General features: G+C 44.9%; 1 protein-coding gene across 1 annotated transcript in view; it reads left to right on the forward strand.

Annotated features, from left to right (window-relative positions):
• GAD2 (glutamate decarboxylase 2) overlaps positions 1 to 25,413 on the forward strand; it is a 36,402-nt gene that overhangs the window by 5,564 nt on the left and 5,425 nt on the right. The window contains exons 5-12 of the mRNA XM_035129291.2: positions 14,857 to 14,947; positions 15,252 to 15,364; positions 17,266 to 17,381; positions 18,100 to 18,179; positions 18,921 to 18,975; positions 21,467 to 21,583; positions 23,083 to 23,147; positions 24,500 to 24,578. Coding sequence (XP_034985182.1) covers positions 14,857 to 14,947; positions 15,252 to 15,364; positions 17,266 to 17,381; positions 18,100 to 18,179; positions 18,921 to 18,975; positions 21,467 to 21,583; positions 23,083 to 23,147; positions 24,500 to 24,578 — 716 coding nt within the window. The remainder of the gene's footprint in view (positions 1 to 14,856; positions 14,948 to 15,251; positions 15,365 to 17,265; positions 17,382 to 18,099; positions 18,180 to 18,920; positions 18,976 to 21,466; positions 21,584 to 23,082; positions 23,148 to 24,499; positions 24,579 to 25,413) is intronic.

Raw genomic sequence — 25,413 nt, forward strand, 5'->3', positions numbered from 1 at the left:
AAATGATTTGTTAGCCATTATCGATCATTTCCATCGCGCGCTCCTTATTATATTATTTCGATTCCTTCTACGGGTGTAAATTCTTCCAAACGACGTTCCGACCAGAGCGTCCGCCCTTTCCCGGGATACCTAGAGAGAAGCATCGCCGATTAAAAACCAGCAATTAAGAGCGTTATGTTGTCAAGTGACTGAAAAACTGAGCCGTGTATAAATTAAATGTATGACGCACACACTACATATATAGGTATTATTTACTGACCCCAATTTAATCATTTTTGATACAGTGTCTATTCCATCTCCCTCTCATAGATAGATAGATTAGATATAGATTAGATATAGATGATATAGATATACAGTATAGATATTCCTTAGGAGCAGTTTTGGGGAAAAATATTTAAATATTTTAAATTTGATTTTAGTAGTACTTCTTGTTTGTAAAATGGGTGTCCCCTTCCTAATTGTTTTGTTGAAAAGAAAGTGCACCTGTGCGTTTGTGTTTATAGTATTTCGAGCGTCTGTGTTCTCAGGAACGAACCAGCTATCGGTTCATTCAGTGCCCAAAGACGTCAGCTTTACGGCCCTGAGGCTGAGCCATGTTTGTTTCGGCCCCATTCGTTTATTGACTTCGGCTGAAATCCTAAACACGGTCCCTAAGGAGTCCTTTCCATTGAACTCAGCAGCACTTAGTTCTGCGTAAACATGCATAAGATCCGGCTATTAAAAATACAGGGGGAAACGTTAACACGATTAAGAGACTCAAGATTTGCAGCAATCAAATAGCAAATAGCAAATTCTGTTTTGCGTATGACATTTGTATTTCTGTCCACAAATCGGCCAAACCACCAGTAAACAACCCTGAACATTCTTTTGTAAGCCTCTTCTTTGAAAGAAAGGAGAGTCACTTCGGAATAAGTAAAGGATTCGACGGCTGTAAGGCTATAGAGCCGAGTTTCTTGGAAGAGAGCGCGGTTGAAATTAGTTTGAAATGTCTTCCCAGTGACTCCGAATGATTCTGTTTTTTGCGCAAGCAGGAAGAGCGGTCAAGTGTATCTACGAAAGCGCAGCTCTCCTTTGTAGTCAGTCGCTCTGGGATAGTACGGGCGATTGAGGATTGCGTCGATTGAGAGGGTGGGGCTGAGGTTGGTGGTCTTTTGTTCTCTCCCCATCTGGGTCTCTCTAATAATCCCACGGCTGCCAACCAGGCTACTCCGGTTTAAGCGTTTTGTGGATCGCAATCACGGATGCGCATATCCGAGCCTAAAGAAAGATTAATTAGGAGTGGCGGGAGGGACTTTTGCCACTGGGTATTGAATATGATACGCACAACTGGGTCTGTCGGATGTCTCGTGCACTTTAAGGCTGCGTTATAAAGCGAGTAGGTTCTGAAGGGTCACTATCCGCGATTGGCGCCTCTCCAAACGCTCCGAAATGAGAGCAGTTACCCGAGCGTCGAGCGTCACATCCCATTTGCGCGTTTCCTTTCTCAAAAACGTTTCCTAACGATCGCCTGTCCCGGAGGGGATCTTATTCATTAGAGCGCCTGGAGCAAGATGGAGCGGGCAGGCAGCCACTGCTTGCGCCTCCAGGGAGCCTTTTCAGAAGGAACCTGTTATGCTGAGGATCGCAGTGCGCGGATATGGCAGGCGGGCCCGCCCGCGCGTGTTTTGGGGAGGAGGGAGCTGGCGAGGAAGAGAAATGAGCTAAGTAGGACACGCGCAACCAGGGCTGGAAAAGGCAGCGAGAGCGAGACACTTTCTTGCAGGACTCTTAGCATTTCGTGCAGGTTGTGGTGAGTCACCGAGCGACACTGCACGTGGGAATGAAGGAGCCAAGGTCCCCATCCTAGGAGGAGGATGGGCAGGTGCGTCAGCAGAGTTACAAGGAGTCGGTTATATCGAGGAAGGTCTGTGATCCTATGTGTAAGTGTACACACAACGTGATGCACCGACGTGGCTGGCTCAGAGAGAGCGCGAAAAGACCCCCAAATGAGCGCAGCAGGGAGGGATTGCACCAAGTCTATCTCTCCGATGTGGTTGGTGGCGTGCCACGTAGAGGTTATGTTCGATTCTGTAGCAGAGAACGAGAGAGACACTCGAAAATATGATCCCCTGCGATACTAACGTGGTTCAGTCGGTAGCGCAGGAGACTCTTGATCTCAAAGTCCTGGGTTCGAGCCCTCACGTGGGGCAAAAGAACCCTGCATTGCGGAGGGGTTGGACTAGAGGCCCCTGGTGGTCCCTTTCCAATTCTACAATACGATTCTATGAGTCGACCCCACCCGCTTCTGAAAGGATCATTAAAGACCAAAAGTCTGGTTATGAGAGGAAAGTTTTTGCCTGGCGCCTAAAGGCTTGGGAGGAAACTCCCTAGAATTCAATGAGATTTTATGCGCATGATTACACTGCCAAAGCGCTCCAATCCGCTCCATCAGTTGTATGAGGAGCGTGAAAATTCAGTATCAGAGGGATTGGCTTTCCAGCAATCAGGCTCGTGACAACTCATTTACTCCGGAGTAAGGCCCTCTGTGTTTTCAATAGGTCTCGTCCCACCGCTGGTCTCAACTGGATTTAAATCGATCAAGATGTATTTGAGAGATTTACGTTGTTGTCCCACAAGCCCCATAAACTTAACCTACTTCTTGCCCATCGGTTGCGCTCTTCTCTGTTTAATCGGAAGTAAGGTCAGCTGAGTTCGATGGGGTTTTCTTCCTGGTAAGGGGGTTCCAGCTTTGTATTGCGCTTTGTTTGTAACCCTGAAATCGAAACTTGGGAAGGAAATACAAAAGCGACAACATGACACAATTCTGTAGGAAGCGATTGTAAATCGCCCCACCCCTATATATATTGTATATTTTAAATCGTCTGCCATTTGCAGTAAATTATGTGGGAATGTTCAGGAATGTGGATGAGGAGATATTGTTTAATATATCCTATCCCCGCTTGCGCTAGCAAGCACAAAACTTTAGCAGAGTAAAACATTCCCCTTTTGCAAAATACACAGCAGAAGAACGTTTGCGCAGGCTTGATTTAAGCCACTAAAATAAAGTGTATTTTCCTGGTATTTCCCCTTTTTCCCTCTTAAAAGAAAAGACACAACACAATGCTCTTAAAAGTATAAAAGATGTTTACTTACAAGCATCTCGAGGTACAGCACACTCAAGAGGTAGACTTGCTTAGTTAAAAGGTAATATATACATTGTGAAGTTCACTTATAAGAAGTGAGACTCCATCTCATCTCTCTCTCTAGGCTGGAGGCCTTGAGGGAGAGACTCACTAAGATGTGTGTAGTCCAAGAGGTCTGGTCCAAGAGAGGGAAAATGGCTGTTTCCTTCAGGATTTATCTGCCACTTCCTCAACTCATTTGCATGTGAAGGAAGAGGAAACTACGCTTAGTCATATCCTCCTCCTCAGTCCTCCAAGTGGACTATCTAGGGATTGTTGTGACTTGACTGCACTTAACCCTTTGCATCCCACAAACCCCTTCTCAGGCAATTCACAACATACACAAAAACATACATAAATAACTTTAATCAACCACCCAAGAGTCCCAGCTTGCCACGAAGATCCTGGAACTTCTCTCTTGGCAGGGGCTTTGTTAGGACATCTGCAGTCATCTGGTCAGTGTTGCAGTAACACATTTCAACAAGTCCATCCTCGATCACCTGGCGTATGTAGTGGTACCTGACCCCAATGTGTTTGGTGCGTGCAAGGAACTTTTCACTTTGTGTCAGCTTCATACTGCTCTGATTGTCCTCCATCAAGCTGACAGGTCCCGTTCTTGGCACGCCAAAGTCCTTCAGGAGCTGATCCAGCCAGGGGATCTCTCTGCAAGCTTCCGAAGCCGCAATGTACTCAGATTCTGTGGACGATAAAGCTACACATTTCTGTTTATAGCTGCCCCATGCAATAGCTCCGTCCCCATACATAAAAACATAGCCACTTGTGGATTTATAATCCTTATTGTCCCCAGCCCAATCCGCATCAGTGTACCCAAGCAGTTTAGGGTCTCTGACAGCTGGCAGTTTTAATTTACAGTCCATGGTTCCCTTTAGATAACGAACAACCCTCTTAACTCCAGCCCAATCATGCTCAGTGGGACAACTTACTTTCCTACTTAGGATCCCCACTGCACTTGCCAGGTCAGGTCTGCATGTGGTAACCAAATACAAAAGTTTGCCGACCGCTGACCTGTATTGCGTGTTGTTTGGCAGCAACTTCGAACCTTGTTGATTCTTCAAGAAGTCTGTGGCCATCGGTGTCGCAACTGGGTGTGCGTCCTGCATCTGCATGCTTTCAATCAGTTCAGTTATCTTTTGCCTTTGGCTGAGTAAGAACGATCCATCCTCTTCTCTCTCAACTTGAATTCCCAAGTAGTATTTCACTTTTCCAAGTTCCTTGACCTCTACTTCCCTGTTGAGGTGTTTGACTATGTCTTTATAGTCTTTCTCATTTGACGTAGAAATTAAAAGGTCGTCAACAAAGGCTAAAATGTACGAAAACTGTCCATTCCTTTGTTTGGTGTACAAGCACTTATCAGCAGTCCCTTGCTTGTACCCAAGCTGCACCAGCATCTCATGGAGTTTCTGGTTCCAAGCCCTCGCTGCTTGCTTCAAACCATAAAGTCCTTTCTGCAGCTTGCACACTAGATGTGCCTCATTTGGTTTAATGAAACCTTTGGGCTGCTTCATATAAATCTGCTCAGAAATTTCGCCGTGAAGAAAGGCTGTCGCAATGTCAATATGGTAAACTGACATTTGCTTAGATGCTGCAATACTTAAAAGTAGTCTGACACTGCTGTATCGAACTGTCGGTGCAAACACTTGATCGTAATCCTCTCCATACTTCTGGGAAAAACCTTGTGCCACAAGCCTAGCTTTGTAGCGTTGCACCTCCCCTTCTGAACCCTTTTTAACCTTGAACACCCATTTACTTCCAATTGCTTCCTTACCAGGAGGTAGTTCTGTGAGTGTCCAGGTCCTGTTCCGATGAAGTGCATCTATCTCCTCCTGAGCAGCTTTCCTCCAGAGACTGGCTTCATCTGGTGGCATCCTCTCTATCTCTTCCCATTTGGAAGGTTCCTGTGGAGACGCCGACCTTGTAAGGTAGGACAGCCGTAATGGTGGAACACCTCTGTTGGTTCTGGATGAGCGTCTGACCTCTGGTCTTTCGACCGCATCAGCTTCCTCATCCTCCTCCAGCAGTGGCATATCCCCATACAGCTGCTCGTCATCATCTTCGTCTCTGGTGCTGCCAGGGGCCTGGACCTCCACGTCTTCTCGGGTGTCACCTATAGGGGGTGCTACGACACTAGAAGTTGGATTAGTACTTTGTATTGGTTCAAAAGGAAAAATCACAAATTCCTCATCCTGTGGCTCCTTGGAACAATCAATGGCAGTGTCCTTTGTATCAACTTTGCCTTGCTCATCGAAGTAAATTACATGCTGCGAACTTGTCTTGCCAGTTTGCGGATCCAAGACTCTATATCCTTTTCCTCCAGAAGCGTACCCAACTAGGATCCCTGCCTTCGCTCTGGAATCAAGTTTGTGTCTGTGCTCCTTGGGCACATGATAGTAGCACAAACTTCCAAATACACGTATATGTGACAAATTTGGGGCTTTTCCATGCCAAAGTTCAAATGGTGTGCGCTCTGCGCCTTTTGTGGGCAGTCTGTTCTGAAGATAGACTGAGCAACGAGCCGCTTCACCCCACAGCCTGTGTGACAAGTTAGCTTCCTTTAGCATGCACCTTGTCATTTCCAAAATGGATCTAAATTTCCTCTCTGCAATTGAGTTTTGTTGGGGTGTGTAGGCAACTGTGGTCACGTGTGATATGCCTTCTCTAGCCATGACGGCCTGCATCTCATGTGAACAAAATTCCCCACCATTATCGGACATTAAAATGGAAGGGGCTCGCTGGAACTTGTTCTTGACCATGTTAAGATAGTCCCTGAACAATTCCACTGTCTCACTCTTCTCCTTGATAAAGTAGGCTACGCAGAATCTCGAGAAATCGTCCAAAAATATCAAAATATATTTATTACCTCCTAGAGAAGACACATTCATTGGTCCACATAGATCTGTATGGACAATGTCCAATACTTTAGTGCTTCTCTTCTCTGCACAACGTGGGAAAGAAGGTTTAGTTGCTTTCTCACTAACACAAGTTATACATTTTGATGTTGGTGTATTTGTGTTGCTTTGCTTTACCTGCAGACCTCTCACAAGATCACCTTTCTGTAGTTCCAGAATAACGTTGGTGTCTCTGTGTCCAAGTCTCTTGTGCCAGAGTTCCAGACTTCCTTCGTCCTTTTGACTTGGTTGCGCCACCTTTGCAGACTGGTTCTGCTGGTTCTCTGAAACATTAAGCTCATATACACCATCCTTTAGTGTGCCTTGAACATAAACTTCATCATGCTTAGTCACAATACATTGTCCTTTTTCAAATGTAATTTTAAAACCTTTCCTGTCCAAACTGGACACGCTGAGTAAGTTGCAATTAAGCTTTGGTGCAAACTTAACTTCAGTTATCTTAGTATTAATTGTTTCATGATCTACGTTGAATTTCAAATTCACAGTTCCTGAACCAATTGCCTTTACAATGTTGCCATCAGCAATCTCAATTTCAGAGGTTTCATCCCCATTAATCTCATTAAAATACTCCTTTTCATAACAGAAATGAGAACTCGCTCCACTGTCAAGAATCCACTTATTGCGCTTATTTTCACAATCCTGGACAGCTAAACTCCTCTCCTGCATCAACATGGTTTGCTCATGACTCCCCTTCTTAACACCTTGTGGTTTTGAGGGGTGGGATTCAACTTTATCCCCATTTTGACTCTTGCAGTTCCTTGCTATGTGGTTTTTCCCATTGCATTTAAAACAAATTATTTCTCTAGATGTCTGTCTGGACTTTCCAAAATGCTTGGATGCATAGCTGCTATCCTTCCTCCTTGGATTCCTTTCTTGAGAATCAAGGCTATCTCTGCATTCCTCTCTTAAATGGTTGATAAGCTCATTAAAAGTTAAATCCTTTGTGTGATCCATTATACTTTTAAATGGAGCAAACGTAGGTCCCAATGATGCAAGCATAAACGTTACTTTAGTCACATCATCAAAGGCTCTGGGAGTAAGGGCAATTCTTTGAACAATCTCAGAAAAATTCTTAAAATGCTCTGTAAACTCTTCTCTAGAATTCATCTTCAACTTGAGTAACTTATCCAACAAGTATCTATAGGAACTCTCTGTAGATTGTGCATAAATGCGTTCAATGTCCTCTAGGATCTTAGATGCATCATCTTCAAAATTTATCATTGATAGATGCTCATTCCTCAAACTGCTCAAAATTATGTGCTTGGCTTCATCATTTTTAATACTCCAAGCTTCTATCTTAGCTAAAGCTTCTGCATCGGTTCCTGTAGGCTTTTCTTCCTTAATGGCCTGCAGAACACGCCTAGCAGCAAGATAAACTAAAACGCGCTGCTTCCACTGCACAAAATTATTGTCATCCAGCAGCATAAAACTTGGTCTTGCCTCACTATCAAAACTGGAGCTTGCCATCTTAAAACTTCAAAAATTTCCAAAATTCAAAAATCTTTCAAAAATCAAATTCAAAATCTCAAAAATATCTTCACTACCTCTGAGCTTTCTCAGTGCTGTAAACTCTGAGGGAGGGGAGGGGTAGTTAATCCCCCAAGCACACTGCAGAACAAAGAGACCATGTGCTCAACCAGGAAATCCTAACTGGAAAAATCCTACAGAGTTCAAAATCACAATCCAAATCAATCCTTCAAAAATACACAAAATACGCAACTCTGGGCCGCAATAACCCTATGTGGGAATGTTCAGGAATGTGGATGAGGAGATATTGTTTAATATATCCTATCCCCGCTTGCGCTAGCAAGCACAAAACTTTAGCAGAGTAAAACATTCCCCTTTTGCAAAATACACAGCAGAAGAACGTTTGCGCAGGCTTGATTTAAGCCACTAAAATAAAGTGTATTTTCCTGGTATTTCCCCTTTTTCCCTCTTAAAAGAAAAGACACAACACAATGCTCTTAAAAGTATAAAAGATGTTTACTTACAAGCATCTCGAGGTACAGCACACTCAAGAGGTAGACTTGCTTAGTTAAAAGGTAATATATACATTGTGAAGTTCACTTATAAGAAGTGAGACTCCATCTCATCTCTCTCTCTAGGCTGGAGGCCTTGAGGGAGAGACTCACTAAGATGTGTGTAGTCCAAGAGGTCTGGTCCAAGAGAGGGAAAATGGCTGTTTCCTTCAGGATTTATCTGCCACTTCCTCAACTCATTTGCATGTGAAGGAAGAGGAAACTACGCTTAGTCATATCCTCCTCCTCAGTCCTCCAAGTGGACTATCTAGGGATTGTTGTGACTTGACTGCACTTAACCCTTTGCATCCCACAAATTATGCCAGTCAAAATGCTAGACTGGATTAGAAAAGGAATTGGCTGCTTAGTTGTAATTGGCTGGTGAAATCACGACTGTCAGTTTCGCTGTGGGACAAAACTGGGTTTGCGGGCGATGCCCTTCACCAGATGAACTTTAGAGCAGTCACGGTGTATGCGCTGCTGGACTCCAACTCCCATCAGCCCTAGCCAGCGTGACCAATAGGCAGGGACGATGGAAAGTGTAGTTCATGGAAATTCAGCTACCCCCGATTTATAAAAGCCCTGAGTGGTTGTGTGAAGTAGAGTGGCTTCTTCATCCGGGTCTGCCTCTGGTTTGGCGGGGGACGGCTGTGAGCAGAGTTCGTACTAAATCCATTCTAAGGAGGAAGCAATCCGATTTAAACCATGAAGTAAGGGCAAGTGAGGGCCCATAGCAGGGGTGGGGAAACTGTGGCCCTCCAGATATTGTTGGACCCAGCTCCCAGCATGCCTGGTGTTCAGAGATCATAGAAGTTGTAGTCCAGCATCTGGAAGATGACATGTTCCTCACCCCCTCGTTACTGCCTCTGAAATAGATTGTACTGGAAAATACACTTGCAGCACATTTCTATCCATTTTTATCCCGTTGGTTTCTATTGTGGTCTTCTGTTAAGCGGCTGCCTGCTGTTCTCAATGACAGGTGAATCTGCAGGGGGGTCAGGCCAGGCCTGGCATTCTGTTCTCACAGTGGACAACCAGAATCCAGCAGGGCATGAGCACAACAGCTCTCTAGCTACCATTGATTCCCAACAACTGATATTCAGATACAGTGGATTTTGGCTTTGATCGCGCTGGGAAGGGAAGAAGTCAGCCTGACCTTCCTGTGTGTGCACTAGGGTGGTGACTTTTTTACAACCTCATTTCCCTGTATCATAATTTGATGAGCTTTCATTAAAGATTAGATAAAATCTTACTTTCAAAAACCTCACACGCAAAATGATTTTAAAATTTTTATTTATCAGTTTTTTGACCATTTTTGAAGTCACTGTAAGCAGATATAAAATTGAACCCAATCTTTAGAGTCACATATATACAACATTATATAGGGTCATCAAACACACAAGGAAGCTTTTTTTAGCTGCAGTAACAGTATAGACGCCACTAGAGGACGATGTTTTGCTACCTCTCCTGTAGGTTCTTTTCCCAGCATGCCCGGCAGGGTCTGCTGGCTGAGTTTTGAGGTCCCAAAAAGGGGCTTTTACCTTGCGCAGGTGTTACATTTGTATACCTTATGTTGCTAAGAACACTCCCCATTGTGGAATGTGGTGTTGTGTCCAAATTTGATACGAAATATATATAAAATTGTTAATACAATTTTATGAAATGGTAAAACGGCATACAAAAAAAATTAAAAACGGTTTGTGCGTAACCTTTTTTAATATTTCAATGGAATATACCTCATTTTAGTCATTAATAGGCAAAAGTTCATCCATTTGTGCTACAGGAAATAATTTTTGAGGGGGAAAAATGAAAAAGTCATCACCCTAGTGTACAATTATTAACGAAGGGAAAACGTGCAGGCTACATATCAAGCAAATGTCTAGCTGGCCTGGGTTCCATGTCTGGGTTCCACACACTGTCAGACTGGGACCAGGGAGACCCACTGGGTCTCTCTCACTCTAATCTTCCTCACGGGGTCATTGGGTGGTTGCCAAACCATCTAGGCCACCTTGACCTTAAGTGCCAGTATGGCGTGCGTAGTGGTTAGTGTGTCAAAATAGGACCTGGAAAACGGGAGTTCAAATCTCTCACTTGATCACGAAGCTCACAGGCAACCTTGAGCCAGTCATTGCCTCTCAGCCTAACCTGCCTCGTGGGGTTGCTACAAGGATAAACACATCACCTCGAGTTCCTTGGAGAAAAGGTGGGACAAAACTGTATAAAGCAAAATTCCTTGGTAGCCGACATGGTGCCTTCCTCCTGGCATAGCATGGCCAAGGGCTAGGAAGGATGAGGGCGTCACATTGCCTACCCCTGTCTTGCTGGAAGGAGACATATTGCTATTACTATATTTAAAAACATAACCAAGTAAAAGGCCAAGTAGCAGAACCAGTGCTCTTCTGTGGCTGCTAGGTGCTTTTATCCAGTCAACATCATTTAAGCGAAAGTAGCTGCCTCGGAAGGGTGAGGCTGAGGCTCCATTTATAAGAGAATAATGAGTTTTGCTGCTGCTTCCCCCACCCCCAATTTCCCTCCTTTTGCTTCACCCACACAACCTGATTTCTGAGCCTTTGTGTGCCCGTACCATGGATGATGGACAGTGCTGAATTCTTTGTGTGGTGTGTGTGTCTGACTGATACAAGACTGCTGGAGACTGATAATTTTCCCTCTTAGTTTTCATATGCCTTCCCTTAATAGCTCCACTCTATCTCCCACCTCACAGGCAGGCCGCCAGCGATGTTCTTTTCGCCTGGGTTGGAACAGGTGTTCCTGGCCTGCTTTCGTAATCATCAAATGCTATTCAAACGCCTCTTAATCTTTTCCTCTCTTTGCTGGTGTTGAAACCTAGATAGGGCTTTATTTTGGATGCAAGGGGGTTCTGTGGCCTTACTGAGCTTTGGGAACATTTCCTTTACGTTTCAAAACCTCTCCAAAAGGGCTGCGAAAGATCTGCAAATCGAAACAACGAGAAGTCCTGGAAATGGACTTAACAGGCCACTGAATAATTTCTCATGCATCATTCTAACACAGTAATGATGTTGACTTGAATCATGTTTATTTGTTGCTGTTTTTGTTTTGTTTTTAAAATCACAATTACCAGGAGATTCAGGGCTTCATAACTGTGTGTTCTGACAAGGGAGAAATGATCTGCATTTTCTGGTGTCTGGGCAATCTACATGCCATCCTCAGCCCCTTCACTCATGGCGCAAAGCAGTCGGCAGAGAGTTCCATTTGCTCATTGTGCCCTGTCTCTTGTAATCATTAGAGGTTATTACAAGCTGCAGCAAGCTCCTCAGCTCATAGGCCTGCTTCTGCCTCTGAAATATAGCGTTCATTGACAACATGTGGCATGTGAGCAAAGGTCTTCCAAAGGGCTGTTGCTACAAGGCACCATGAAGTTGACTTTAAAGAGGAGAAGGAAATGAAAACCTCGGTTTATCATTTCAAACTTTGCTTGAGCTGTGATTAGATAGAAAACTGGTTCCAGAAATCCATTTTTTTTCTGCTCAGGTCCAGATTAAACATTTTGATAAGTACCGTTTTTCGTAGAGCAGGATAAGTATTTCATAGAGCAGGATCATAGCCCAGTTGCGCTCCCTGGTTTGTTCCTGGCAGTATGCACGTTTTTTTACACGGTGTGCCAGGAGCATCTAGAGACATCTCCAAACCATTCACCTTGGCTTATGTCATATCTCTACAGTAGTCAATGGAGGCTGGTGCACTGTGGCTAGTGGGGCACTGTCCTACCAACCTCAGCCAGCTCCCACCTGCCCATTGTCCTACTTACATGCAGTCCAGAGACTGGCCCTACCTGTCGACTTCCTGATCCTCCATCTCAGTGTTTCCCCTTGAAGAACTTAGCAGGGAAGTGGATAGGGACAAAACTAGAAACATTTCGCTCCGCCCATCACTGGCTCCACCTACCTTACAGGTTCCCTTCCTACCAATCCCAAGGATCACCACCCCCGAAAAAAGCTTTGCAAATATGCACCCTTTCCTGACCAATAGGACATGAAGGTCAGCCTTGAAAGGGGCACTTTGTAGTAGTGGAAGAGAAAGCACTACAGACTTGGTTGGCATCTGTCTGTCTTGGGAGACAATGGAGGAGTGCGCCTTTGCAGGTGAGGTCAAGCTGTTGGCAGGTTGCAGCGCCTGCTGTGGCTGTAGAGACTGATATGGGAGAGACAGGTTTTGTTGCAGCTGGGGCAGATCAGTGGCAGAGCTTCATGCTCCGGTACCGGGGGGGCGGAGAGCAGGCGGGGGCAGGGCTGGCGCACGTTCCGGAGGTGGGGCACACCGCCTGCAGGGGCGTGGCACCCAGTGTGGGCGGGGGGCAGCCACAATGGCACTTCACCGGGATCGCACTGTCGGGGGTGGTGTGCTCCCACCGTACTCCTCTTCCTCCGCCAGTGGAGCAGATGAAGGCGTCCAGTTGTGTTGCTGCAGATGCACCATGGCGTTTCTTCTGTTAGGCAGAGAAGATTAGTCTAGCTTAAGTCCCATACCGCAGATATTAATCAGATGTCATTAGCTATACAGTAGGCATGCATGGGGTTGCCACTAGGTCACTAGCTTCCTCTGGACAGGGCATAAGGTCTTTGTGGCAACCTGCCTATTCATAACAGCACAAACATTACAGTTTCATTGTAATGCCTATTTACTTCTTCCCCACCTGCCACTTACTGTACCTACCAAGACCTGGATTGCTCATTTTCAGTTCTCTTTTGACACACTCTCTCTGTGCCTGAGCAAACCAGTTTTAGCCTCCTGTGTTTGCATGTGTCTTAAAGAACATTCCAAGGTGACTTTGACAAAAGACCAGCCTAATTGGCCAATTAATGTTCCCCGTTAATGTTGCAGCCCAAGGGAGACCCACTTTGTGCAACAGAACAGCATGGTGCGGGAAATAATACAGTTGTACTCCACAGAAGGTCAGGGGATATTTGTCAAGCACGAGTTCTGTACTAGCATATCATTCTTCCAGCACTACCTGGTCAGCCATTTTCTGGCTGCCTCCTTACATATGATTTTTCAAATAGTGACAGGGAAATAGGATGGAACAGGGCCTTCCAGTGCTGTGTGTGTCCCTTGCATTTTGGGAGGAATACTTGCATGCTGGGGAATACAAGGAAAGTAGGCTGACCACATACTCTGTTTTACAGAGGGCAGTCCCCTGTTTGAAGGCATCTTCTACCAGAAGGGAGAGGAGGGGCCCTCAAGAGTGTCACATGAGCTCATAGTGCCCGGGGTGGGCATGTGCGAGTGCCAGGGGCTGGGCACACTGGGGTGGGGGCCACGGAGGGTAAAGGAACCCACCAGCCTAGAAACAAGCTCCTTTGGCCACAACGCCTCACAGGTTCCTCCACATGCTGGCGAGCAAGGAGGCAATGTAGGTACAAAGGACAGCTCCCAGGTAGCAGTCAAGTTGCCCTGGCAATAGGCAATCACAGACAATACAGTATAGGCAATCACATATCAACAAATTCAGGTCACACAGTTATAGTTGGTTGGGAGGTCTTGCACAACAGGCCCACTGGAAAGTGTAGGATACCACTTGTCTTGATATAATGATGTTTAACCCCCCTGCAAAAAATTCAGAATGAATGCTCATTAAGTAGCCAACACCATCTAATCTCCCTAAAAACAAATCCAGCGGAATATTCAATGAACAGGTTGTCTGGAAGCGCCCGGTGTCTTGCTTGCTGTTTGTGCCAAGTTCTGACTCCTCTCCAAGGACTGTGAATTTTAAAGGGCAGGAAGCATCCTAACTGGGATGCGCCACATTGAGTAAGACAGGTCATGCTGATGGTTCCTTAGGTGTGTCTTTAGTAAGGGTTGTTGGGGGTGGGAGGTGAAGACTTGGGACAGATGGTGTGGCACTTCTCAGAGGGTTCGTGCTTGGCAGTTTAGATGATCAGCGTGTCACTGAGTCATCGGGGGGTTTTTTGTTTTGTTTTTTAATGGTTCATATATAGCCAATTTTAAAAAGCTTGGAAGCTGGAGCTGTTCAGTCCCACCACCACCCAATTTTGTCTCATTCACACAAACTAGCATTACTTAAAATAGTAAATAAAACACAAATAGGTCCTATTGGCAAATACTTTTATTATTACAGTATTACAAAGATGTCTACAGATCCTAAGCCTTCATGGCGGATGCGAGTTTCTCAGGGCTACATTCTACAGCAGAGAGAAACAGCGCACAAGGAAGAGGAAGGGGTGGAGCTTGGGAGATTGAGAGGAAGCCACAAAGTGTGTTTTCCCCTTCTGTTAGTCTCAACTCTGCCCTCTGCTGGCTGGAGGCCTGCAGGGTTGCTTACAGCCAACAGGAGTCTCATCTGCTTGGTCCTGGTCCAGGAACAGTTAAGGTCTTTTCACATCAGGTCTGGTACTCAGGTTTTCTTTGGATAGAGTTATGACTACAGGGGTTGAGTCACTGCTTAAGCCTAAGAATTTGACATCAGGCAAAACCAGTCAGTTCTCTCAAACCGTTTGCCCTTTAAACATCTCCTTTCTGATTGTGGCACATTGAAGGCTGGATGGATTACTGTACATGGGTCAATGCGCTGGCAAGTATATGGTGCAAATGTAGGTAGACAAGAAGTTTGGCAATGTGGCATTCATGTCTCATGCTTTGATCACTTTCCCAGTGCAGCGAAATATACAGTTAACATTTCAATAAAGTGATTAAGAAAACATGATTCTCTGGAAACAAAAAAAAAATGCCACCCACTTTTTTAATGCTATGCAGGACATCCCAGATATTTCAATCAGCTTTCAACCGGACTGGATATGGTTGGCTTGGCTGCAGATTGGCTAACTTCTACAGCCAACACTAATATGTAAGTATGTGAATTTGCTGGTGCTTTTAATTATGGGGTCTGTCTAAGCTTAGTATTAAGTCCAGATGTCCTTTGGAAAAATTTAGCCTGGCCATTACAATCACTGCAGTCATGTTGTTTCCCATTCAAAAAAAAGTTTGCTAGCCAGAACACCTACTTCCGGTTTTGCGGAGTGCATTGCCCAAATCGTTCGTTAACAGGACTGTTCTTAGACCGAGGTACAACTGTAGTTAAATCATTGGGGGGGGCATTATGTCCATATTTTAACCAGGTCAATAAAAATATGGGTGTTGCTGTGTTTCAGGTTCACCTATGAAATTGCTCCAGTGTTTGTACTTTTGGAATATGTCACTTTAAGGAAAATGAGAGAAATCATTGGTTGGCCAGGAGGTGCTGGTGATGGCATATTTTCACCTGGTGAGTGATCTTTTTAAAAAAACCTATTTATGTCTGTAATGTATGATGTTCTCTGCAGTCTGCAAGATCCAGAAGGCTGCTCGTTCACTCATAATCCAGAGTATCCTTTCTTGGGTACATTAAAAATGCATATTTATGGCAGTCCAGAGACATGATTATTAAAGACATTAATATCTGTCCCTGCTGAATACTTCCTTCTGCTTTGTAAACAGCCAAAGTGGCAGTCTGGAGGAAAATTAATCAGAGGAGACATTTGCCTGGTTCTTCTGTTACATTAAATATTTTTGAAGTGTTCTGAAATGAAAGAAAGGAATTACAGCTATTTTATTTAATATTCGCTAATGAGGTAGTGGGGCTCTCTTGAGCCTTTTAGTAAATAGGAATAGAAACACAAATATCAAGGAAAATCCACTCTCCCTCCTGTCTTTAAATCCAAATTGCCCTGTAAATTGGCGTTTGGTTATTAAAATGTTTACTGCTTCTCAGGCAAAAGCAGCCTCTCAAAATAGTTTGGGGCAGCCTTCTCCAAGTAGTCTGCTGGGGGAAAATCATACACTCTGTGAACACTGCAGGTTGTGACAGCCAGTGTGCATATAGATATTGTTGGACTCCAACTCCCATAAGCGCCAACCAGCCTGACTGATGGTCAGGGATGATGGGACTCATGATGGGACTCATGATGGGATGATGGGACTCATGATGGGAATCATGTTGGTTATCTGCCATACGGGACTTGACGTTTGACCAGAAGAAAGGGGTGTCCAGACATGGAAGGAATATCTAGTCCCTCATCAGAGAAAGTCAGTTTCCCAATGGGACAGTTTTTCCCCATTCATTCCGATGGGAGAAGTACAGCTAACTAGGCTGGAATCAAGCCCAGTGTATGTAGAGTAATTGGGCAAGCAGGGTATTTCCATAACAAATATGCAGCCACAGGAACTTGGAAGTATCTAAAACAAGGGTGGGGAATCTTTCTCAGTCCGAGGGCCATGTTTCCTTGTGCGCAACCTTCTGAGGGTTGCATGACAGTGGTGGGCAAGGAAGAGAAGCCACAGATGCAATTCTTACCTTAGTATGGTAGGCTACCTTCCAGCCATGCCATAATGAAAGGTTTCCATGCACACACCGCATCTCTCCATTCTCTGTCTAGGGAAGCAATAGGCATAATAAACGCAGGTGGCGCTGTGGTCTAAACCACTGAGCCTCTTGGGCTTGCCAAGCAGAAGGTCGGCGGTTTGAATCCCCGTGACAGGGTGAGCTCCCATTGCTCTTTCCCAGCTCCTGCCAACCTAGCAGTTCGAAAGCATGCCAGTGCAGATAGATAAATAGATAGCGCTGCAGCTGGAAGGTAAATGGCTTTTCCATGCGCTCTGGTTTCCATCACAGTGTTCCGTTGCACCAGAAGCAGTTTAGTCATGATGGCCACATGACCCAGAAAGCTGTCCGTGGACAAACGCCAGCTCCCTTGGCCTGAAAGCGAGATGAGCATCGCACCCCATAGTTGCCTTTGACTGGACTTAACCATCCAGGGGTCCTTTACTTTTACCTTTTTACCTATAATCTCAGTTCAGGAACACATGGCTTAGGGAGAGTCCCAAGGGCCAGGCAGAGTGGTCTGGAGGGCTACTTTTCACTTCTGGGCCTGAGGTTCCCCAGCCCTGTTCTAGAGTGCAGCCCAAGGTCCAATCTACTGTAGGAGGACTCAAGGACATACTCAGTGAGTTTTCTCCATGGCAGGTGGGAAATGGACCAACAATTCCCTTACCTAAGATCAAGCCAGGCCCTCTACATGAGAAATGTTTCTTGTCTTTGATAAAGTTGCATGACCAGTACAGTTTGTGCTTAAAGCTTTTGTGCTGTTATGAATAGAGGAAGTAACGATGTATTACTGTGGACTCCAGGTGGTGCCATATCTAACATGTATGCTATGTTGATTGCACGTTTCAAGATGTTCCCGGAAGTTAAAGAGAAAGGAATGGCAGCTATTCCAAGACTGGTTGCCTTCACATCGGAGCATGTAGGTGTTTTCTCTTTCAACCTTTTGCTAGCCTCACTTCTTTGCTGATTAAACCAGGCTCCTTCAAACGCCCTTTGGGGAAAGACATAGTCATTTTCCTACTGTAACATGAGAGTCCTTTGTTTATTTTTTGCATACAAATGAGTTATGAGCTATGACTCCCCTCCTTCTGAAATGTGCTGTGTCAGTTATGTTGGGAAGGTGTGTTTTTATGAAGCTGTCAGATCTCCTGGTGATCTTTTGTAGCTTCCATTTATGTCCATCTCATGCAGCCTTCTCCAACATGGTGCAGTCCATGCTAACCACATTGGCTCGGACTGTTGCTGTAGTCCAAAACATCTGAAAGACACCAAGTTGGGGAAGACTAATATAATGTAACTCCTGTGGTGCCCAAGAAAAAGACAGCCATCTGAGAGCATTTAGCAACACCAGCACTTCAGAGTTCAAAGCTCTTCCACATACGTTCTGCCAGCCCTTATTAAATTGCATTCGGTGGTTGACTAAACACCTAATCACCGAACAGTCATGCTATAGATGTTTTAAGGTCTCCACGCAGAACTTCCCATTCATTTCACCAGGGCTTGGAAACACAGTCTCATTTGTACAGGAATAAGGGCATCGCTGGATTGCTCCCATAGGTGCTGCTTCATGGTTCTTTTACAGCTGAAGAAGCGAGGCTGCTGTAAACATTGCAAAAATAACCCATGTGCTTTTTCAGAGTCATTTTTCTGTGAAGAAAGGAGCAGCAGCCTTAGGAATTGGTACTGACAGTGTGATTTTGATCAGGTGTGATGACAGGTAAGCACGGCCGTATGATTGACTGCAGGAATAGCCATTCTTTGAATGCAGCAGAAAGAACGATTTTTTTATTAAAAATAATAATCAAAATAGATCAAATGGCCTGTTCATATAATATAGCCTTGCTCCGTGTTGGGCTAAGGAAGCTCTGCCACATAGATGCTGGCCATTTTTCAGAGAGTTCAAAAAGTGGTTTATACTGTAGCAGGTTTGTTGAGCCAAGCTCGTGGCCCCAGGGCTGTACCAACAGAGTTATATATTTTGTGACCTGCACAATACATTTTTGGATTGCATGCCAAGCACCATGTGGACATTAGTTAGTGAACTGTGAGTTTAGGAGCAAGGGCCCTTGAGTACATCAAATGTACTAAAAAACCATAACTCTGCATTCAGTCATTTGACGTTTTCCACCCACTTCACTATGGATAAGTTGAGATTCACATAAACACTCAGATTTGCAAATATATATATAATGTAAAGTATACATTATTATTAATAGTACTGTACGAAGAAACAGGGCCTGTTTGCAATCCTCTTCAACTGATTCAAATTCAGTTAAGGAGGCAGATGATGGAGGGTGGAATGAATTGCTTTCCAAGTGGCTAGTTAGGTTTATAAATGGTGGGTAGAACTTTTCATAAACCACTATCTTATCTAAGTTAACTAACCTGAGTAGCGGACGGAAATAACTAATAGCAAAGCCATGGTATTTTGATTTATTTTTTCCCTTTTCTATTGCAGAGGCAAAATGATCCCATCTGATCTTGAAAGGAGAATTGTTGAGGCAAAGCAAAAGGCAAGTAGATTCCCACCTACAGTCAATAATCTGTGGGTGTATAGGAAAACATACTGTTTTGGGGAGTGAGGCAAGGGAATTGCCTATGGAATGTCAATCATTGTTTTAAAAGTTGAGTTGCCTTATAAATCTGCACACAAAGATTCTTTTCCCCCCTTGAAGTGAGAGTTAAGAATGAGTTGGACCAAAAGAAACCTGTCCAAAAAATAGACTATTCCAAAATAACATAGGCATCACAAAGTGATTCACTGAGAGTGCATGTGCAAGAATGTTGGGTCACCCCAACTCTTTTGACCTCTCTCCATGCTCTAGACCAGGCATCCCCAACTTCGGCCCTCCAGATGTTTTAGACTACAATTCCCATCTTCCCCGACCACTGGTCCTGTTAGCTAGGGATCATGGGAGTTGTAGGCCAAAACATCTGGAGGGCCGCAGTTTGGGGATGCCTGCTCTAGACCCTGTGATTGTAGGAGGCGCAGGCCCATTGTCGGAGGGCATGCATTTTTGCATGTAGAAAGTCCCACATTCATTCTCAACCATTTTTTAAAATTGGAACTGTCTGGTTTTCAACAATGTTTCTTACACTGCCCAGCTGAGGCCAGAAGAGTGTAAGTTACTCGTCTCGTTCAACAGAGTTCAGAATTGCAAAGTAGCCTTTCCAGAGGCTCATTTTTACTCCCTGCCAGGAGAAGCCTTATGCAAAAGCCAAACAGCTGGACACATTTTGTCGCCTTAGCAGTTTGCTGCCACCTGCAGGCAGAAGCATCAATGACATGAGCAAATTAAAAGGATGAAGAGAGAATGTCGATGGGTCGCAACATTGGGCTTATCTGCACTTAGCTTTTGCTCCACTCTCGCCAGGCATAGATCTGGGTTTAAAAGCTGCGTGTCTAAGCATTTGGGGGGGGGGGTTGGTAGAGCTTTTTGTCCCAGAGTTTTCCCTACAAAAACCTGCTCTTTAGTGCTCAATTGGGTTTTAAGCAGATTGCCCTTTGCACTGATTGAGATTTAAAGAGCAAGTTTTCACAGGGAACGCTCTGGAGCAAAAGAAGAAGAAGAATGTACACTCAGACACATAGCTTTAAATCACGGACAGTTCCTTGAAAGAGCGGAGGAAAGGTCAGTGTGGATAAGCCCATTTGCTAAGGGTATTTTAGGGCAGTGTGCAAATAAAATAAAATAAATAAAAGGTGTCCGTTTCAGTCCCTTCCAGCATCTCTAGACAGAGGTAAAGGTAAAGGGACCCCTGACCATTAGGTCCAGTTGCGGACGACTCTGGGGTTCCAGTGCTCATCTTGCTTTACTGGCTGAGGGAGCCGGCGTACAGCTTCTGGGTCATGTGGTCAGCATGATTAAGCTGCTTCTGGCGAACCAGAGCAGCGCACGGAAATGCCGCTTATCTTCCCGCCGGAGCTGTACCTATTTATCTACTTGCACTTTGACGTGCTTTCGAACTGCTAGGTTGGCAGGAGCAGGGACCGAACAACGGGAGCTCACCCCGTCGCGGGGATTCGAACCGCTGACCTTCTGATCGGCAAGCCCTAGGAAATAGTCCTGCTTGAAACTCTAGAGAACTATTGCCAGTCCATGTAGGAAGAGGAAGCCAAGATGTGCAAGTGGCAGTTTCTTATAACATCTAAGCTTTGCTTGGCAGCATAAATCAGGCATGTTTCTTAGATGTTGAGTCTGTGATTGCTTGTATGCCTCGCCCTAATGATATTGTTTCATACCACCCCAATCTCCACTGAGCAGTGCATGTAATTCCAAGGATTTCGGGTGCTTATCTAGGGTTCGTGTTTCCTTTTGGGAATGAGGCACAGCAGAGACTGTGGGGTCTTTAGGATATATGGTTTATTTACACACATATATACCATGTGAGCCTATGATGGAGGCATTACGCCCCAAGAGGGTTTCCTGCTTCTCCCATAGGTGCAGCAGTCTTGGGTCTCCCCCCCACCTTCGTCCTTCTCACAGCTTAACAGACTTAAACAATTTCCCTGGCTTATGTCCTCCAAACCAAAATCCTACACCCTTTAATCCCTTTGGTCTATGCCCACTAACACACACTGAAGGAGAGCCCCTACCCCTCCTGGTCTGGCATAGTTTTCACCCTCTTGAAGGCTTCCCTGGTGAGTTAATGACTCGGCCATTATCAGCTTTGTTCCTCCACTGACCCGCACTCTCAGGCTGGCTTGGCTTGTTAGCATTAAATGCATCCAGCTGTGTATGGCACAGTTTAATCAAACCTTGATTAATTCTAACTTTCGCTAAATCTAGGAATAACGAGGGGGATTTGGCACCCAGGAGTTTCGGGGATCCTTGCCTTCCCCCAAAACTTATAACAGTATTAAGCCAGTGTTCCACGCCACTTCCCAACAGAGCTGTTGCGAGTGAAAGACGCTCAATTTCAGAAAATAGTCTCTATGTCTAATGGAAATTTTCTCCGCTGGAACATTTTCCTGTTGTTTTTGTTGTTGCTTTCTTCCTGCAGGGATTTGTTCCTTTCCTAGTGAGCGCCACAGCAGGAACTACAGTTTATGGGGCATTTGATCCACTTATAGCTATTGCCGATATCTGTAAAAAGTACAAGGTCTGGATGCATGTTGATGTGAGTACAGAATTACAGTCTAAAAGGACTGGGCTACAAAACAGTAAGCTGGCAGAGCCAAAACCATGTTGTTTACTGTGGAAATGCATGTCCTAGCAGAGTCTCTGAAGGATGTTAAGAACCCCAGATTCTGGAAACTGTCAAGGAGCGCAGGAAGGTGTGGGCCATCTCATTTTATTTTTCCCTAGTTTTTGATATTCAAAGCTATATCACCTCAAGCTCTTGTGGTTAGTAGCAAGTGGTAGGTCCATCCTATAGGAATGTGACAGTTTGTTTAAGAACATTAGTAGAGGCTACTAGGTCTGGCCAAAGGCCCATCTAGGCCAGCACCCTGCTCTCACAGTGGCCAAACCCGCAAGCCGAATTTGTGTACAACAACACTTTCCCTACCCAAAAACTGGTATTTGAAAGCCTACTGCCTTCAACAGTCAGAGCTGGTTCAATCTAAGCAGATGTGTGACTTCTGCTAGGTTGCTAGGTCATGTGACCAAGTTGGAAAGGGTTTGGAACAGGTGTGAGTGTGCCCTTGCCCCATTGGGTCCCCATCACTCCCTTGTTGGGGGACTTGTCTTGGCCAGGTGTATAATATGGGGGGTTCCATTTTTTTTCTGGGGGGTGCTGGCAGGGCAGTGTCTTCCTCTTCTTCTTCTTCGGCGATCACTCATAGCCAAGTAAGATTGTCTTCCATAAACACGATTTTAACAATGGGTCCGTAAGTGACTGTGGAGGCCAATTCTGGATCCACACGTCCTTCCGCAGTGGGGACATGGGCAGTGTGAAGAGGATGCAACAGGCATGCATGCCCTGGAGACCGTGAAAACATGCTCCGTCGCTGACCCTGGCCTCAGCTAAGCCAGCTGCAGCAGGGCTGGGCTGAAGGACTTACACCGGTGTACCTCTGACTGAGCTGGAATGAGGGACTTGAACTGGGTTAGCCCCAGCTAAGCCCAGACTCAGACAGAGATTCAACTATTTCGGACTCCACTCACTCATACCAGAAGATCTTGGGTTTTGGATTGCTCCTTTGCTTTTTATTTTTAAATAAAGCTGGGGAAACAACTTATGATTTATCGGGACTTCCTCATCTTCCCCCCACTGCACAAACACCCATGCTCCTCCTTGATCATTGGTCTAACAGCATCTGGAGGGCCATAGATTCCCCGCTGCTGTTACAATAGGACATTTGTCTGCATGGACTTGACAAAATGCAAGAGGACAGTCCCTTGAATTGAAGGGCTTGAAGTATTTCTTTCTTTTCTACAGCCACTTAACCCAACGTCGTCACTGCATCATGTGGTTGTAAATTTCAAATGTGCACTTGGGGAACATGTTTCATACACTTTCCCTGTTTTGAAATTTCCTCCGCAATATATTTTTTTTGGCTGCTTCCCTGATCACACAAGGAGAACATGCAGAAGTGACTTGTGGGTTTGGATATTAGAGCCTTGAAATCCATACTACTACTGAATACAATTAATGCTCTTTCTTTTCTTTTCCAGGGAGCGTGGGGTGGCGGGCTGCTGATGTCAAGGAAACATAAATGGAAATTAAATGGTGTTGAAAGGTAGGGATTATGGACATGTCATTAAATATCACTTATGTGCTGCAGTGACTGATGGAAATATTATTAGACACTACTCATATGCTGTCTTGACTGCCACCAAAATTCCTGCAAATTAAAAACCAGTCAATATCCTCTTGTCAAATGTAGCAGCAGAAACTATTTTTCAAGTTCCAATCATTATTGAACTATTTGACCAAATCTTTGCAAAGCGTAAGAGCCTGCTGTTATTCCTTTTACGTTGTTGTTGTTGTTGTTTATTAAATTTGTATACCGCCCTTCATCCAGAGATCACAGGGCAGTTCACAACATAAAAAATACAAAATGAGAACACAAATACATAATAAATACGCAGTAACAAATCAATAACCCCCCCTCCCACAAAGACATTTAAAATATTTAGCCAAAGGCCTAGTTAAAAAGAAACATTTTTACCTTGTGCCTAATAATATGTAATGAAGGCACCAGGCGAGCATCCCTGAGGAGAACATTTCACAAATGGGGAGCCACAAGAGAAAATACCCATTCTCATGTTGCCACCCTTCAGACCTTTTGAGGAGGAGGCACATAAAGAAGGGCCTCAGATGATGATTGCAAGCTCTAGGTCTGTTCATATGGGGAGAGGCGATCCTTAAGGTATTGCGGTCCTGAGCCATTTAAGGCTTTATAGGTCAAAACCAGCATTTTAAATTGGGCCTGGAAACTAATTGGCAGCTGGTGCAGTTGGGCCAAGATTGGTGTAATATGCTCAAACTGTGTGGCACCGGTGAGCTACCTGTCTGCTGAATTCTGCTGATGTTTCCCAACCATCTTCAGAGGCAGCCCCTGCGTATAATGTGTTGCAGTAATTTAACCTAAAGGTTACCAGAACTTAGACAACAGAAGTTAGGCTATTTCTGCCCAGACAAGTGTGCAGCTGGGCCACCAGTCAAAGTTCCCCATGACATCCAGACACAGGGAACTGTGGTTTGTTTGGTTAGTGAAAACAAGCCAGGATACCTATTCAAGGTACCACTCTCTCATTAACCATAGTTAAACAACTATTGACTTGTAGAAAGGCATCCACTGGAAAAGCTCCAAGTTGGAAAAAAAATCTCTGTCATTTCTAAGGAACGTTATCTGTGCCAATACATCTAAATAAACTGTTCTTGGGTGTTCGTAAAAAGCCTGATTATGGCATGAAATAATGGCTCTACATTACTTTCTTTTTTAGCTGCTTGGCTTATTTTCAGCCTTACTGTGATGGCCATACAAGAGCCGCCTTTTTATTTTGGTTTTGCTGTTTGCATTTTATGCCTCTGTGAATGCAATCAACCATTGCCGCACCTCGTGTTAAAGTTTGGTTGCTGTTCTAGGGCCAATTCTGTGACATGGAATCCACACAAAATGATGGGGGTCCCGCTGCAGTGCTCTGCTCTGCTCGTTCGAGAAGAGGTATGTTTACATCCATACTGACATCTTTCGCCTGAAAAAGAATAATAATAAATCTGTAGTCAGCCTGAAATCACCAAAAACAAATGGATGCAGTGGTTGTTGGATAGAAATGGGGATATCAGGAGGTGGAGTCGGGCATAGGTCAGCAATACAACAAAAAGGCACTCAATGGCAGTGAAGTTAACTCTTTATTCAGAGAAACAAAACAGCTTGGTCACAGCAACCCTTCTCAATAGTTCTTGCCCCAATGAGACAGCTGCGAGGACTGATGTTCTCCGCCTTCTCCTGCTCTCCAAGGCTCTTCCTCCAGTTCCTTCCCCAGCAGCCTAAGGCTCCTTTGACCCATCTTTCTTTTCCCAACTAGTATGGAACATCATGGGGGATTCCGTGATGGGGGCACTATGCTACTTTAGCAGACGAGTGAATATGAGAAGCAAATGGGGTTTCCAAAAGGTTCCTAGCTTTCCTTACTGTGGATTTAAGAGCTCAGTGACGCATGGTTGGTTACTAGGTGCTCCCACCTTCACAGCAGCCAGGGCAGGAATAGCCAACATGGTGCCCTCCAGATGTTGTGGACTACAACTCCCATTGTGCCTGACCGCTGGCTGTGCTGGCATGGGATGATAGGAGGTGGAACAGTTTCCGGAGGGTGCCCCCATTGGCTACTTCCGGGCTGAGGGCTGCATGGTAGGAGGTGAAGCAGAAAATAGCACATATTCATCTGAATTGTTTATATAGTTGGGAACGAGGGTAATAGCTATAATGGCAAGAATATATTTATGTGATGATGTTGCAAGCAAGTCTGGGCTATGTGTGTGGAGCCTGGGCTGCCCTC

The sequence above is a fragment of the Zootoca vivipara genome, chromosome 12, assembly GCF_963506605.1.
Source record: "Zootoca vivipara chromosome 12, rZooViv1.1, whole genome shotgun sequence".
Taxonomy (NCBI): Eukaryota; Metazoa; Chordata; class Lepidosauria; order Squamata; family Lacertidae; genus Zootoca; species Zootoca vivipara.